At 38.4% G+C, this 16,345-nt stretch overlaps 1 protein-coding gene across 1 annotated transcript in view; it reads left to right on the forward strand.

The window, feature by feature from the left end:
- The first annotated feature begins 319 nt into the window (after window positions 1-319).
- The window catches only part of LOC135710612 (UPAR/Ly6 domain-containing protein twit-like), a 103,047-nt gene continuing 87,021 nt past the window's right edge, over window positions 320-16,345 (forward strand). Inside the window, exon 1 of the mRNA XM_065233236.1 lies at window positions 320-868. Within this exon, the coding sequence (XP_065089308.1) occupies window positions 805-868 (64 nt within the window). The 5' untranslated portion in view covers window positions 320-804. The remainder of the gene's footprint in view (window positions 869-16,345) is intronic.

Here is a 16,345-nt window from a genome sequence, read left to right on the forward strand (position 1 = left end):
AGGAATTTTAAAGCTCTTCAATTAGCTTGCATTCGATCGTTCTCTACTACCAATCAGGCGCCCTTATGAGGGGAATACTGTATTTCGCGGTTCCCAATGAATTCCATCCAACACAGCTTCGCTACCCACAATTGCACCTTGCTCAAAAGTTCATTTCAAGTTGTTTACAATTTTCCCTTCACGTCCATGTCTATCCGCGCAATATGTGTTCACCGCCGCCAATGTTCAACTGAACCGAGGTTGGTTAGCGCGCGCGGTCGCGTCGTTGTTGTTTTGTGCTGCGACGGATCGTGGCTTTCCACACGGCGGGATCCAATTCAGTCGCCATTCAAACGCCAGTCAGTTCGAACGTGTTTCTCTCAACACCCACTATAAGTCGCGTCGCCTTTTTCCACTATAGTTCACCCCGTGGGAAAATCCACAGTCTATCTAAGTGCTATTGTTTTGAACGCGTGTACGCATTTGCGATTCAAATTTTGGCCAGCGTGTCTATCAAAAATTGCGCCAGTTCGGAAACTTTGGAAAGAACCGTGAAAGTTGTCACCGTGAAGCTGCTCAGAGTGCGAATGTGAATGTTTTGAATTTCCGTTCAAAACAAAATATTCAAAAATAGTCTGCTCTCGAGAGTGCACCATCTATAACAGTCGATTGACTCTGCTAGCGTAAAAGTGAAGCCAAAAAAGATTGGCCAATCATATTATCTTCGTGGATCTGGTTTGGAATTCAGTGACACCGTTTGAAGATCTGTGCATTTGTTTTATTGTTTTCAAGTGACGCGTAAATCCAGCAAAGAAGTATTCAACGATGGCCAAGTACGGAATCCTGCTATTCGCGTCGGCGTTCCTGCTGGCTGCTACATTCCAACAAGGTAGGAGTAATGGCATTCGAGGGAGTGCGCCTAGGGTCATTTATGTTGTGCAGTAAATTACTCATTTGCGAATGACAGTTTTGGAGGGCATGGTCGTTAATTTTTGCTTCGGGTATGGAAATGGCGAACATGATGATGATGTCTACTGTGTGTCTGTGGTGGAGATTGAGCAGTTTCAGTGTGGAAAGGTGATGAAGATGCATGAATATTTAGTTACGGTTAACGACTTCTCAGACAATATTAATTGTTTATGAGAAACTTAGAAGATGCTGAGAGATAAGCACATATCCTCGGTAAGAGACATGTGTGTGAGAAAATTTGCAAAAAAGTCTAAGGGCTCCGGTGCTCTTAGATTTTTTCGCAAAATTTTCATACACGCGTCTCTTACCGATGATATGTGCTTACCTCTCAGTATCTTCTAGCTTGCTCATAAACATGAATATTTAAGATATCTAGATGGGAATTGGATTTCTTGTTTGAATTAGTAGCTGAAGTTGACCTTTGTTGCACCAGTAAATTGGAATAAAGGGACTTAGTCCGTTGAAGTTGTGTGGATTTAACTTAGCAGCAGTACAGACATTGCAGAACATACCAATTCATGTGTTGTTAAGGTGATATTCTAAGGATGCCCTAGGGTGAAACTTCAAAAACACAAATATTATCTTCCACAAAATATACAAATATAAAATTGCTACTCCTTATTTGCAGCGCTACTACAAGTGCAGAATACCAGTTTAATAATTCTAGATAGAGTTGGAATTAGGGCCTAACAGCTTTTGAAAACAATGACTTCTCTTACTGATTTCTAGAAATTCAAGGCTCGCTCACGGAAACCAACATCCTCATCGGGTAGGGAAAGACTTCCCCTATCCGATGATTAGGTTGGTCTGCGTGGACGTGACTTGATTCCTAGAAATCATCGATAGAAGTCATTGTTTACAAAAGTTGTCACGCCCTAATTCCAGCTCTATCTAGAATTGTTTGTTTTGTGGAAGCTGAAATTCGTGTTTTTGAAGTTTCACGCTCATTAGAGTATCGTAGTTAACGTAGGTATTTAAAAAAGAGGAAATAACGTTTATCAGGTTCATGGATTTCACGAGTTAAGCGATTTTCGTGGATTTGCAGCTGTGCAGTAATGCCAATTAGTCTGAATTCTTTTAATTTTAACATGGACGATATGTAATATATATGCCCCTTCTGGTGTACAAAACTACTCTACACGTGAATCTTTGTTCAAAAACTCTCTTCCCTTTTACCTACAGAACTCAACCGAACACCTGATCATAGATGGCGACTTTAATTTCGTCGTGTACAATAAAGATGCAACTGTCGCAAACAGCAATAGCAACAATCAATAAGAAACTTACGATTTGAAATTGGCTCAGTACTTGACTGGCCTATTGCTCCCAAGGAAATTGATTACGTACCCCATTCTAGTAAAAATTCTAGTACTACACTATGTTTGTTTTGATTCGCTATGAAAGTTTGACAGATAAAACGAGGGGTTCGTGGATGTTCATATGTTTTGAGGGGTGAATCGATTAGCTTGGGACCAAAGATAGTACCAGAGCTGAGCCAAAAAGTTGAGCTCGTTTCTTCGGGACCTACTAGTCTTAGAGTTACCTCTATGGCAATAGCTTGTATCTCAAAAGTTTTGTTTATGGTATGTTTCTCATTGATTCCTGGGATGTTCTGCATGCTAATCAAAATGAGTTTAGTTTTAATCGTCCTAATTCCGCTTCTCGACTTGATAGAGTGTACGTCTCGTCGGTCCTTGTTCCGCATTTCCGTTCGTCAGAATATCTGGTTACGTCCTTCTCTGATCACAAAGCTTTCAAAACAAGGTGTTGCTTGCCTGATTTGGGAAAACCGTTTGGAAACGGTTATTGGTCTATTCGTGCACATGTACTCACAGAAGAGGTCTTGGAGGAGTTTTCAAGCAAATGGAATCGATGGTTGCGCGAAAGAAGGAACTATGACAGCTGGGTGACGTGGTGGATTTACTTTGCAAAGCCGAAAATACGGGGCTTTTTTCGCTGGAAAACTAACGAAAATTTTCGTGAGTTTCATGCAACAAAGGAGCAACTATATTGTCAATTGAAAGTTGCTTATGACAATTGTCTTCAAAATCCAAACGGAAGAATCGAGGTAAACCAGGTGAATGCAAAAATGTTGCAGCTGCAAAGTCAATTTTCAAAGGCGTTTGAGCGGTTAAATGAAAAGTTTATTGCTGGCGAAAAAGTTTCAACCTTTAAACTTAGTGACAGAATTCAAAAAAAGAAGAAAATCACCATTAGTCTATCCTACATCAAGACCAATTGCTGACTTATTCATCTAATGTGGAGAATCATGTTATTGAATATTTCAAGAACCTCTAATCCGCAGTGATTATACAGCCTTATACGGATTTCCCATGCAATCGGAAAATTCCTGCTGACTCGGAATCGAACAACCATTTGATGGATGAAATTACAACATCCGACATATTCTTTGCCATCAAGTCAAGCGCATCGAAGAAATCGCTTGGAAGTGTCGGCCTGCCAAAGGAGTTTTACCTCAAGGCCTTCCACATCATACACCTTCAATTGAACTTGATTTTGAATGAATCATTACAAGAGAACGTGCACGAAAAATTCGTGCAAGGAGTCGTGGTTCTTTTTAAGAAAAAAAAAAATACCGAGGAGTCAATCAAAGCGTATCGCCCAAGGATCTTGAAACATAGATTAAGTAAAGTAATGGAGGATAAAAGGTTGTTAAACCTTAAAAGGTTAAAGGTTGGAAAACTTTGCAAGCGTATTTGACGAACATATGGTGGACGAAGATCAAATAAGAATTGCTCTTTCGGATGTTCCAGCGATTCAGTTCACATCTAGCTGCCTTCTAAGTATGCACGATGGCCATCAAATGGATTCCATTTATACGGACTTAAAAGCCGCATTTGATCGTGTCAATCACCGAATCCTGCTCGTAAAACTCGAACGCTTAGGAGTTGAAACTCGGTTTATCAAATGGATGGAATCTTACCTTGTGAACCGTCGTCTTTGCGTGAAACTTGGCACTTTTGAGTCGCACACTTTTAGCAACAGCTCAGGAGTTCCACAAGGAACCAATCTTGGACCACTGTTATTTTCCCTGTTTTTCAACGATGTCTGCTCTCTCCTACCAGACGGGTGTAAAATCTTGTATGCAGATGATCTAATATTGTACTTGATAATACGATCTATAGAAGACTGCCAGAAGCTTCAACAGTATATTGGTCTCTTCGAAGGCTGGTGTGACAGGAATCATCTCGTTATAAGTGTGAAAAAATGTGCCGTGATATCTTTCACCCGCAAGAAATCTCCAATCTGCTGGCCATACACGATTCGTGGAGAAGCATTGGAAAGAGTCACAAGCATCAGGGATCTTGGAGTGGAGCTTGATTGCAAAATGACGTTTCGGGATCATTACTCCAACATCACCGCTAAGGCTAACAGAAATCTGGGATTCATCTTCCGCGACCCGTACTGCTTACGATCACTGTACTACTCCCTTGTACGTTCCGGGTTAGAATCTGCTTCTGTCGTGTGGAGTCCTCACCACGAGGTTTGGATAAAAAGGATAGAGGCAGTTCAATCACGATTCGTAAGATACGCGCTCCGGTTCCTGCCTTGGAATAATCCAAACGATTTACCACCGTACGAGAGTCGCTGTCGCCTGCTAGGAATGACAACTCTGGAAAGCAGGCGAAGCCAACAGAAAGCAGTATTTGTTGCGAAGCTGCTGTTAGGAGAAATTGACGCTCCCTACATACTCTCTCGAATAAACCTTGGTATTACACCCAGACAACTCCGTCAACGGCAGATCTTGAGGCTTAACTTTCAGAGGACCGATTATGCTCAGAATGAACCTATTAGGGCAATGTGTGTTGAATTCAACCAAGTTTTTTTTATCTATTTGATTTCAATGTTAGTATTAATGTTTTCATTCAACGACTTCGATCAATGCTATAGTGTGAAGGGTGCCTAGTGTAATTTAATTCATGTAGACCGTGGTTTGTCAGATGAATAATAATAATAATAATAATAATAATAATAATAATAATAATAATAATAATAAAAAAAATCAGGCAAGTTAATATCCTTTGATCTAGACCGTTCTTTTGATCGTGTTGATCACGGTTTTATCTTGGTTGTGATGTGAAGCATGTGTTTAAAACCCTCATTGATTTCACTTCTCGGGAAGATTATGTCCACCTCGTGTTCAAGTTTACTTATTAACGGAAATCTCTCTCCCTATCCTTAAATCCGTACGCCAAGTTGACCCCTTTAGTATGTACCTTTTTGTACTATTCCTACATCCCCTCCTGGAAAAACTATCTTCTATCTGCAATGACCCTATGGAGCTTGTAGTCGCCTATGCGGACGACATTTCGATTATCATCGCCGATGATAACAAATTGGATCGTGTTAAACAAGCTTTTTTGGATTTCGTTGCCTGCTCAGGAGCAGTTTAAACGCCAGCAAGACGGTAGCAGTAAATATTGAAAGACAACGAGGAGAACATCAACCAGCGTGGCCGGTCAGCAAGGAATCAGTTAAGGTTCTTGGTGTTACCTACTTTAACTCGTTAAAGAAAACTATCGATTTCAACTAGGGAAAAGCTATTCGAAAAACATCGCATCTTATGTGGTTGTTCAAATCAAGAAACCTGACTCTTGCACCAGAAGGCAATTGTTTTAAACACGTATATTACGTCACGTTTGTGGTATTTGGCTTCAGTTCTTAGTATGCCTAACTCTGCAATTGCGAGAATATCATCGCAAATAGGATACTTCTTATAGAGTCATTTCCCTACAAGAGTTCCTATGGAGCAACTTACATTGCCTCTCAATTGTGGTGGCTTAAATCTTGATCTGTCCATGCACAAAAGCAAATCACTTCTGGTGAACAGATTCTGCTCTAGTCTTGAACACACACCGTTCGCACGAGATCTTTCAGTACACATAGCAAATCCACCAAAAACTGCGGCCATACCAGCGCTCTATTTCTGTTTAAAATATTTAGGGAAAATAGTGCCCTATATACCAGAGCAGATCATAAGAAACCCATCATCTGATTGACTACATAATTTCTACCGCTACAAGATGAAGCGCCCTAAAATTGTTGAAGAAAACCCAAGCATCGCATGGAGCAAAGTATGGAATAATATCAACAACATCGGCTAAAAGATCAACATTCTTCCTGTTGGTCAACCTGAGAATACCTCATGCAGACTTACTGCACCGTACTAACCGACAAGACAGTCCTATGTGCCAGTTCTGTCCAAACGTTCCTGAAGATTTAGAACATAAGTTTTCCATTTGTTTTCGTGTTCGAGATTTATGGATCTTTCTTCGTCTGAAATTGGAGACAATCTTAGATAAAAAAGTAGGGTTTAGGGACTTTTTGATTCTGGAATTAATTAATGTTCGAAGAAGTAGTAGGAGAAAGGCTCTAAAATTGTTTATATGTAACGTAGACTTTGTGTTAGATGCCGAAAATGTTTTTTTTCTGTTCAAGCTCTAGACTTTGTTTCAAATTGTGAAAATGTAAGCGTGTAAAAAAGTGTTTCAAAAAAGTCTAATAAATGTGTTAAAAAATAAATAAATAAATTACCAACTGTTCTGTTCAAATACATGCAAAGGATGGAAGGAAACTACATTAATTTATTTATTGTAAGGAGCAGAAAATTGAGTATGCACTATGTGACAGAATATATTTTTCACGGTGTGGTTGAAATGATTTTGTAAACGGACGGTTCGTTAATCCAGACATTTAATTTTTATTTAATATTATATTCACTGTGATGAACAATAATATATTTCCTCTTAAGGTAAGTGTGCAAATGTTGGCATTGGTGCTCCAGATTTAAGCTTTTAAATAAATTTTCAATTTTAATTTTGTTTGCCTAGATAGGTGGCAAAATATATGTTGTAACTCTTGTACCGAAATAAATTTAGTAAAGAATGAAAAAAGTGAGATTTAAGATAGGGGCAAATAGAGGACAGCTAGGGTTAACCATTGGCACACTTACCCTACGATCTTAACATGAATTCAAGTGGAATGCAACTTGTTTAAAAAAAATCAGAAAGTATCGGTTTTGGCATGGCATCATTAATGGTACAATTCCATATGCGATTCCAGTTGAATCACTTAGGCCATGGCTACCCTTATAGAAAACAGCCTTACGAAGTGATTAACAACTTACTATGGTTATCATTACAATCATACAGGGGTTGGGCAAAATATTAGGGACTAGCAAAATTATATCCAGCTTTAAAGTTCCACAATTCCATGAATAATTGACCGATTTGGATGAACCTGGAATCATTCGACGGAAAAATTATATAAGTTTTCGTATTGACATTTCAGGAAAAAAAAAACATTAAAGTAACTGACAACCGCAACATGCTATTGAAACAGCGGTTGTCAAATATTCTGTCTCCAAATCCTAACTTTTTCTCTGTAATGGAGATATATTGCGCCATACATGGCACTGACTACCGGACATGTCCCGGATGTCCCGAATGTTTTGAGGTTATACCAAACGTGCCTTTTTCATGTTCCGATCTTTTTTCAGGGATTCCCTGGGGGCACCCGCAACAACTTGGAATATGTCCGGCTGTGACCAAATGTACCTTAAGATTTTAAATGACCATGAATGGATGTTGATTTTATAGCTGATATTGTTTGCTGTGTCGTATGACCGGTTTAGGTATTTCGACGTAGGACTACGTCTGTGATTTCTATATGGGGGTACACTTTGTGAAAACCGAAAATGGAACATTTAACAACATTATGAAAGATTTTGAACGTTAATAACTCAGCTACCCCTGGACCAATTTCAATGATTCTATCCCTAATCGATCAGAAATATTCCTAAGCATCTGTTAAATTTAAGACTTAATCATTTTTCTATATGTCATTATTGAAAATTGCACGAATGTGCAATTGTTGCTTTGTAAATTAAAATTATCACCGATTGCCTGCGAAAAGCGATTTCCCTAGCACAGAACTCAAAGTTGAATTCCATCCGGTCTCACCAAACGATGTTTATTCAATCACCGCGTGGTGAGTGGTGGTGTTCTCCAGTACACAACGAAAGGCTCCCCGCAAGCAGCTAGCTATCAAGGCTGGCCTGAACCGCTGATTGGATTCAGTTCCAATCACTGTGTGTGGTGGTGTCCGGTCATCGGCATCAACAGCAGTACTTTCGGCGCGTGGCGTTGAACTTTGTTCTCCAGTACACAACGAAAGGCTGCCTGCACGCAGCGAGCTGCAGCCCACATGAGCATTCATAGAAGGATGAATAAGCCGCACCGCTATTGATCGGAATCAATAGCTCTTCGTGAGTTGCTGTGGGCAATCTATGTCGAGCGCGTCATACTGAAGTACTCTTCAAACAGAGAGAACCCCGCTCAAATTCCTATTCCTACACAAAACACAAGCTCCTGCTGCAGTTAACAAATAAGATTTATTATAAAAGACCACGTAGTCCTACGTCACCATTGCGTACAACCCCATGGGCTGCCCTTGTAGTTTTTTTTTTAAATTCTAGCCACTTTCCCGAGGATATCCGGCATAGAGTGACTAAAGCAATAACACCTTACACACCTTAAACATAATCAAGAAGTTTGAAATTTAGAAAGAGGGCTTTGGGAAAAAACCGATACGGACAACTTTGCTAGAACAAATTCTAGGATAATTTTTATGAACCGATTTTACAACTTCAACCTGCTGTAGACTTGAAGTAGAACCCAATTTTTTAGAAAAGTATAATATTTCAGATTTTCAACCTACATTCCCAAATTATCAGCGGAAAAAAATTGCACGATTAATATAACCTCAAAGCATCCAGAACATTCCGGTATCCACTAACCGCTGCAATGTTTGTCCAATTTCTGAAAACTAAAATTATTTTCGCGATGAATGCTTCCAGGTTCTTCAAGATCGGTTAATTATTCATGGAAATAGGGCATTTTCGGCTTCGTTCATGAATGGTACTCGTTTATTAGGGCGGTACATGCCAACACAATTTGCACCATTATTGCACCAGCTGCTGGGAGAACCACCACTATGCTGGGCTGAGCACGTCATAAGAATGTCGGACGATGGGTGACGAAAATGGTTCTTGAAAGTAACTCGACCGGAACAAGATGAAGAGGTGCGCAGCGGGCAAGGTGGATCTAGCAGGTGGAAGGTAACCTGCGGATCCTCTCAATCACGTTTCAATGTGGTTGGACGGAATTGAAACTCGTAAGATGGAAATGGAATCATTGAACAGTGTTAGATATTTAACAATATCTCATCAATTTGTGATTCTCTATCAAATCTAACGGCTCGTATGGAAAGGTAAATAAATTTGCAAGTCGTCTTTGATAGAAACACACTATTTTTGGCTTAATTCAGTGTTCCTGAATTAAAGTGTGGGTTGTGCTTCTTTTCATACTCCTCTGTCTTCTTCTTCTTCTCGTTCTTCTTCTTCGTATTTCAAGCTCATTGCTTATCGCATATTAACTTAGTGTTCTAGATGCATTTCCTCAGCTTTCGATGCTTATACCGTTTTTGAATTAGTATAATTGTGTGGCAAGTACAATGATACTTCTATGTTCAGGGTTATACTAGGTGCTATTGAGGCCATTACCACTTGTTAGAAAACCTCTAGTGTTACATGCATTCCACATTCAATATATACAATTCCTGTACATGTAATAAGAGTAATTACAGATTATCGAAAATAAGCGTACTTGTTGCATAACATTGGAAATGGATGTAATGTCGGCCTAAATGGCCCTAATTTGGGCCCATACATAAATTCAGCAATCGACTAAATTTTCAATTGCGACCAAAAATAGCCATTAGCACCGTCTCAATGACGCGTTCAGTTAGATACAATTGATAAATAGCAGATTTTTAGCCATGGGCCCAATCTTAGATCCATTAAACCAACATTAGAGCCATTTCCCCTATTTGAATTCATAAACCGGAAAAAGTCATCTTGGATTCCAAAATGACGTCAACCATCGATTTACGGCTTCTAAACGCCGCTCCCGTTCCGAAAATACTTATACTCCGCCTTCTTTCCAATTGATTAAACTTCATTGTCATGCACTTTTTATGTTTTTCCCTGAAATTCACCCTTTTGGATCACTGTGCAATGGTGGAAGGAGGGATTGACATTTTCTTAAATAAAATTTAATAGTTAGAAAAAATATTTTAACAAATTCGTTTTTAAACCAAAAAAATGAACCTAAATTTTTTGAAATCTTACATCTTAGGGGGGAGAGGGGTTAACTGAAATTTTTGCAGTGTATTACAATGGGAGGAGGGGGTCTGATAATCTCTCTAAAACCCTTACATAATTTGTGCATGACTCATTAGTTCAACTTTGGCAGAATGCATAAAATACAATTGCTTCTTATCAAAATAGGGGAAATGGATGTAATGTCGGCCTAACTGCCCTTAATTTGGGCCCATACATAAATTCAGCAATCGACTGAATTTTCTATAGCGACCAAAAATATCCATCAGTACCGACCCAATGACGCGTTCATCTAGATAAAATTGATAAATAGGCCCAATCTTAGATCCATAGGCCAACATTAGAGCCATTTCCCCTATAACTCAAATTTTCGAGCAATTAATCGATTCCAAAAGTTTCCCCGTTAAATTTTTAATGTGCATTTGTATTAGGGGCGGAACATATCGATTTGGCAGAAAATTAGTTCTCAATTTGTGACTAAAATTAATCTCAGCTGAAATTTCATAAGCGGCTTCACATGCCATTTCAAAAGTTGGTAAATGTACCATATTGCGCTTCGGCTTCACATACTATGGTTGGAAAATCGAACACGAACAATTAATCTCGGTACAATTGATTTTTCGGTGTCATGTGGCGCTAATGGAATGCGACTTTTAATAGCAATGCGGGTGTTATCCTGCTTCGATCACTACCACTGGGCGAGGAGAACAGCAGTTACTATCCCATAGGCAGTATATTTAATATCGTTGTCACCATTGTTAATGTACTTGTGTTTGCTCCAATGCCGCGGTGTCGGACACTATCAACTTTAATCGACTCTTTCGTGACCTGGGTGGGGAGGTGTGCCTGCATGTTGCTTACGAATATGAACATACATTCCGCCCTCGCTTTTCCCTGTTCTGTGGAACTACGACGCAACAGTGGCACTGGTGGGTGCTCGGATTCGAATAATTAAAGGGCAACCAGTATACATGTGTATTAGGGTGGTTCGAAATATCGAATTTGCGAATATGAATCGATTCTAAATCAGGTACTGATCATTCTCCCTAAATTTGAGCTCGTTATACTGCCCTCCCAAGTAACATTGCAAGCTTTACCGAAGTTTTAAAGCAATCTACAAGTCTACATCAGAATGCTCATAAAACCAAAATTGTTACTTGAGCTGGCTCGTTGAAGTTTATATGGGATTTACTTTGAGAAAAGTAAACTTTTTGTTCTCATCGCCCTAGCTTTTACCCCCACTGATTTACGGGTAAGTTTTCTATACGTTCTTATGTGAAATTTAATCAACTACAACTTTGCTCTAGACCACTTTGGATTGAACTTCATGATAATTAGTTATTAATCGATTTCGACACCGATAACTTTCTGGGATTATTAATCGACTGCTTTCAGGGCAATATTGCTTCTGGTAGTAGGACATAGTAGCCGGGATTTTTCCCTATGCTTCACGCCATTTACACCAATGTTGCCAGCTGAACAGTTGATGGATCATTTCCGAAGAAAATCATCTTCCTATTAAAATAACTATCCTGACGTTAAATTAAAAAGTGGTGTTCAGCAAAGCTGTAGCTGAAAAAATCGTATCATTATGGTGATAGGCTAGGACGTTTACTTTGCCCATAGTAATTCCCAGGTAAACTTCGAAGGGCCAGTGCAGTATGACATCGCTACCAACTGAACTCAAATTTTGGGAGCATGATCAGGATCTGATTTGGAAACGATTGAGAAGGCAGCCCTAAGTTTGCACCTTTAGAATTGATAAAACGATCCATAAAATATTGAAAAACGTTCCATTAAAAACATCCAAATGATCCATAAAACATCGGAGAAAATCCCTAAAAAAGTGTGGATGATCCATAAAAAATATCAATATTATCAATATTTTATGTGAAATTTAGCAACACAATTGTAAAAATATACCACTAAATTTCTAAATAATGAGCATTGGAATTGTACGAATTACCCATAAACATATTGCAATTGATCCATAAAACATTCAGCAATGAACCTTAAACTAAAAAAAGTGATCCATAAAAAATCAAGTTTGCACACTTAAAAATATAGGCATGATCCATAAATTAGACGTATATTATTCATGTTTAGGACACTATTTTTTTTTAAATTATGATCCATAAACCTTGAAAAATTGCTCCACTGCTTATCTACTTAGATTTACTGTCCTACCCGTGTATTTAAGGTAGATGTGCGAAGTGACGGGCAAGCGTCTAGAATTACCTTTCAAAAGAAGATTCTATAATAATATTCTTAAGACGTTTCCTATGGAAGCTTCATTTAGAAACCTTTTAAGAAGCTTATTCTAGACGCTCGCTCATCGTTCTGCTCTTCTGACAAAAAAAAAAAAACACGGGCAGAACAGTAAATCTGAGTAGCTACGCAGTTATGTAGCAAATTTCCAAGGTTTATTTTGATCAAATTAAAAAACATATGTATATAGACCGAGATATAGACTATAATTGGGACACACCAAAATAAGCACGTCTACCAACAACTGGAACACCTACCCTAGGTATGATCCATAAAATTAACATTTTTTTTCATTTTTTCTTAAGAAGATTATTATAGAATCTTCTTTTGGAAGCTAATTCTAGACGCTTGACCATCGCTCCGCACATCTACCTAAAAACACGGCAGGACAGTAAATCTAAGCAGTTAAGTAGTAATGGAGCAATTTTTCATGGTTTATGGATCAAAATTAATAAAACAGTGTCCAAAACGTGAATAATATACGTCTAATTTATGGATCATGGCTGTTCGGAATATCGGGATATCCCTGTACCGCCAAGCCCAGTGACAACCCTGTGGAGGATTCAGAGAGCTACGGTAACGGTCGCTGTCAGAAATGACAGACATCAGGTTTGGTTCAACGGAACTGTGAACTCACAGTTCCGTTGAACCAAACCTTAGATAGGTCGGAGTATGAACGAGAAAAAAAGAGGAAAACAAGATACAATTCCAAACCATCTAAAAAACGTTTTACAGCTAAATTATTTTAATTGCCTAAATTTATTATTATACCTATCGTTTAATTAAATTGTAGTTATTTGTAGTGAACTAGCTACCAACAATCAATACGAAACTAACGATTTTAAATTGGCTCACTACTTGACTTGCCTATTGGTCCCAAGCAAATCGATTAACGTACCCCATTCTAGTCAAAATTCTAGTACTACACAATGTTTGTTTTGATTCGCTATGAAAGTTTGACAGGTAAAATGAGGGGCTCGTGGATTTTCTCGTGTTTTTTAGGGGTGCATCGATAAGCTTGGGACCGAAGATAGTACCAGAGCTTAGCCAAAAAGTTGAGCACATTTCTTCGGGACCTTCTGGTCTTAAAGTTACCTCTATGTAGCTACTGAAGTAGGTTAGTTGGAGGTGGAATTCGTGCAAATATTGAATTTAATAACCCTATATTTGCTTAATCTAGATACTACAATTTGATCCTAAAATCTGGTAACCTACAATTTGTTCCTAAACGCTATATACATAATTTACCCTAAGTAACTAGTAAGTAGCTCATTCTACATCGTTTGCGTGCTTAACTAAAATAATAATTGAATCCCTAAATGCTAAATCTAGCCAAATCTTTGTTGAAAGAGTGACGGAAGATAACTCTCGGTTTTAAAATCTCCCGTTCAGCCTCCTATCGCTTTTCATGGAGGAATTTCTCTTCCTCCAGCGCTTTCTTATTTGCGCTTTTCTCCTGCAGCAACTGGTCTAAGGATTCTTCCAGGCTGACCTCATTGGTACTTCCTTTTCCAGATTCGGTTGCGGCATCACTCCTCACTCTATTATTTCTGCTAGATGGTTTCTTTGGGACAGACTTCTTGGTTCCTTTTGCCACCTTATAAGCATTAAGATTGGTTTTGATTTTATATTAGTTTAATAAAACCTATTTCAGCTTAAAGCTGTCCAAAACGAGACTGCTCTGAGGAAGTTGCTTTCATTAATACGAACATGGCTATATTTTTAAGTGCGCAAACATGATTTTCTATGGATCACTTTCTTTAGTTTAAGGTTCACTGCTGAATGTATTATGGATCAATTGCAATATGTTTATGGGAAATTCGTACAATTTCAATGCTCATTCCTTAGAAATTTAGCGGTACATTTTTACAATTGTGTTGCTAAATTTTACATTAAATATGGATCATATTGATATTTTTTATGGATCATTCACACTTTTTTAAGGATTTTCTCCGAAGTTTTATGGATCATTTGTATGTTTTTTATGGAACGTTTTCCAATATTGTATGGATCATTTATTGGATTTTATGTTCAAAAGTATGTTTGCCGATTGAGGAGGGTGGAGAAACATCAATATTTTGAACCACCCTAATGTATATACACAGCCTGTGCATGTAGAACAAGGGGGACATAATTTATTTATTAAACAAATTATCACCTCGTTCGTATCGCTGCGCTGGAGGGTTTTGTTTTTCTACCATGTTGACATGATTGACGGCTGCTGTTGTTCGGAAACCCAAAATCTCATTTGTTGAATGCGAAAACTGATTAATTTGACTTATTGAGCTGTATTTGAAACCACTCCAAACATAATTAATACAGATTATATATTAACTTCTTCTGGTGTTATTCAATTTAAAAATACTGAAAAAGCTTTCAAACGATTAGAACGATATTTAAAACCAAAAACATGTGTTTGCATTTGAATTCAACCGAGGGCTTTTCGTAAAATGACATAAGCCCAAGTCCAAGCAAGGTTAATGGGTTAGGCGTAACGCCGTTTGCTACACCATCACAATGCACGTTCACCTAATTGTCTTTCAGACTATTAATATTCACGTCAATGATTCATGCTGCATTGAGTTTTCTCGTACCTACTCATCTCACGGAGGCTGGTGGCAAGGGAGTGGAAGGGGCTCGGCATACCCGAACCATTTAACCAACCTTGTTGCACCCGCCGTCGTCGTCACCACTATCCACCAAGCCACGACAACATACGCGTATGAAAATTGTACGTTTCAACTGTCCATCCATTCACATCATCCCCTTAATGACCACTTGTATTATTGTGAGTCTGCCCGCTGCTGTCCGTAACCGTCAGCCTTTCGGTAGAGTTGATCTTTTGATCTTGAATTCTAAGCTAATTCAATTCAGTAGTCAGCTTCATCAATAAACATGCCAGTCGGTGGCATTATTTCTGTGACGTGGCAGTAATTTTTATGGATTAATCGCTGTTGAAACGTGACTACTAACGAGGTTTTTTTTTGAAATTTTCTTTTTATAAAGGACAGGAATGCAATACTGGTGTGATACCATTCATATCAAAATTCTCATAATTCAGAATTAAACAATAAATTCTCCCTGATAAAATGGAAAGCTCGACAGCTCCATCTAAACGTACTCGATAAACAAGGTTGCAAATTCTCATTTCGTATATACTATGTTTTTTTGGAATTATGAAATCATTAGCTGTTGTGATCACTTGTTTTACTTGTACAGGGTGATTCGGAACAACTGTCACTTTTAAAAAATGGTCATAACGCTTGAACGCAGATATACTACATATATAGCCTTCAACTTAGCATACTTTATTTCAAATCTCTCTCCCTTTACCGGCCACATTTGTCACGAACATTAACTACAGCTGGCACGCACGCTTTAGTCCCGTCGTTAAAACACTACTGCCATCTGTTGAGTAAACTATGATGGGTAGTACGCTGAACAGATGGCGGTAGTGTGTAAACGTCAAACACAAAGGTTATAGACTATACTACCAACTAGAAGCATTAAAATAGACCATTAAATGCGTGTTCGATGAACAAATTGCCAGTGTTATGTCTGTTTGCCTGTGATCCTACTATCAATACAAGCTGATATTTGTATAGGCTTTAAAACTAAAATACTTGAACATATACCGATTTTACCCATTGAGAATTGCAAATTTGTGAAATCGGTGACAGTTATTCTGAATCACCCTGTAAGTTAAACGAATACGTTGCAAAGTATGTGTTTGACACATCAAATCAGTATTTTTTGCTTCCTGAGAGTCGTATTCAACGATTTTATAATTTTTCATTCGCGCACTCATTCAGTAATAAAAAAAGAAAAATTTACAGGTTTTATGTGTCAAACACAAACCACAGAGAACAGACGTCCAAGCTCGGTCAGAAACTTATGTAAAGTTAAGTGGAAACGTCGCCGTTACGT

This window comes from Ochlerotatus camptorhynchus, unplaced genomic scaffold (assembly GCF_037179485.1).
Source record: "Ochlerotatus camptorhynchus isolate MF236.1 unplaced genomic scaffold, CSIRO-AGI_Acam_v1.1 ptg000392l, whole genome shotgun sequence".
NCBI lineage: Eukaryota > Metazoa > Arthropoda > Insecta > Diptera > Culicidae > Ochlerotatus > Ochlerotatus camptorhynchus.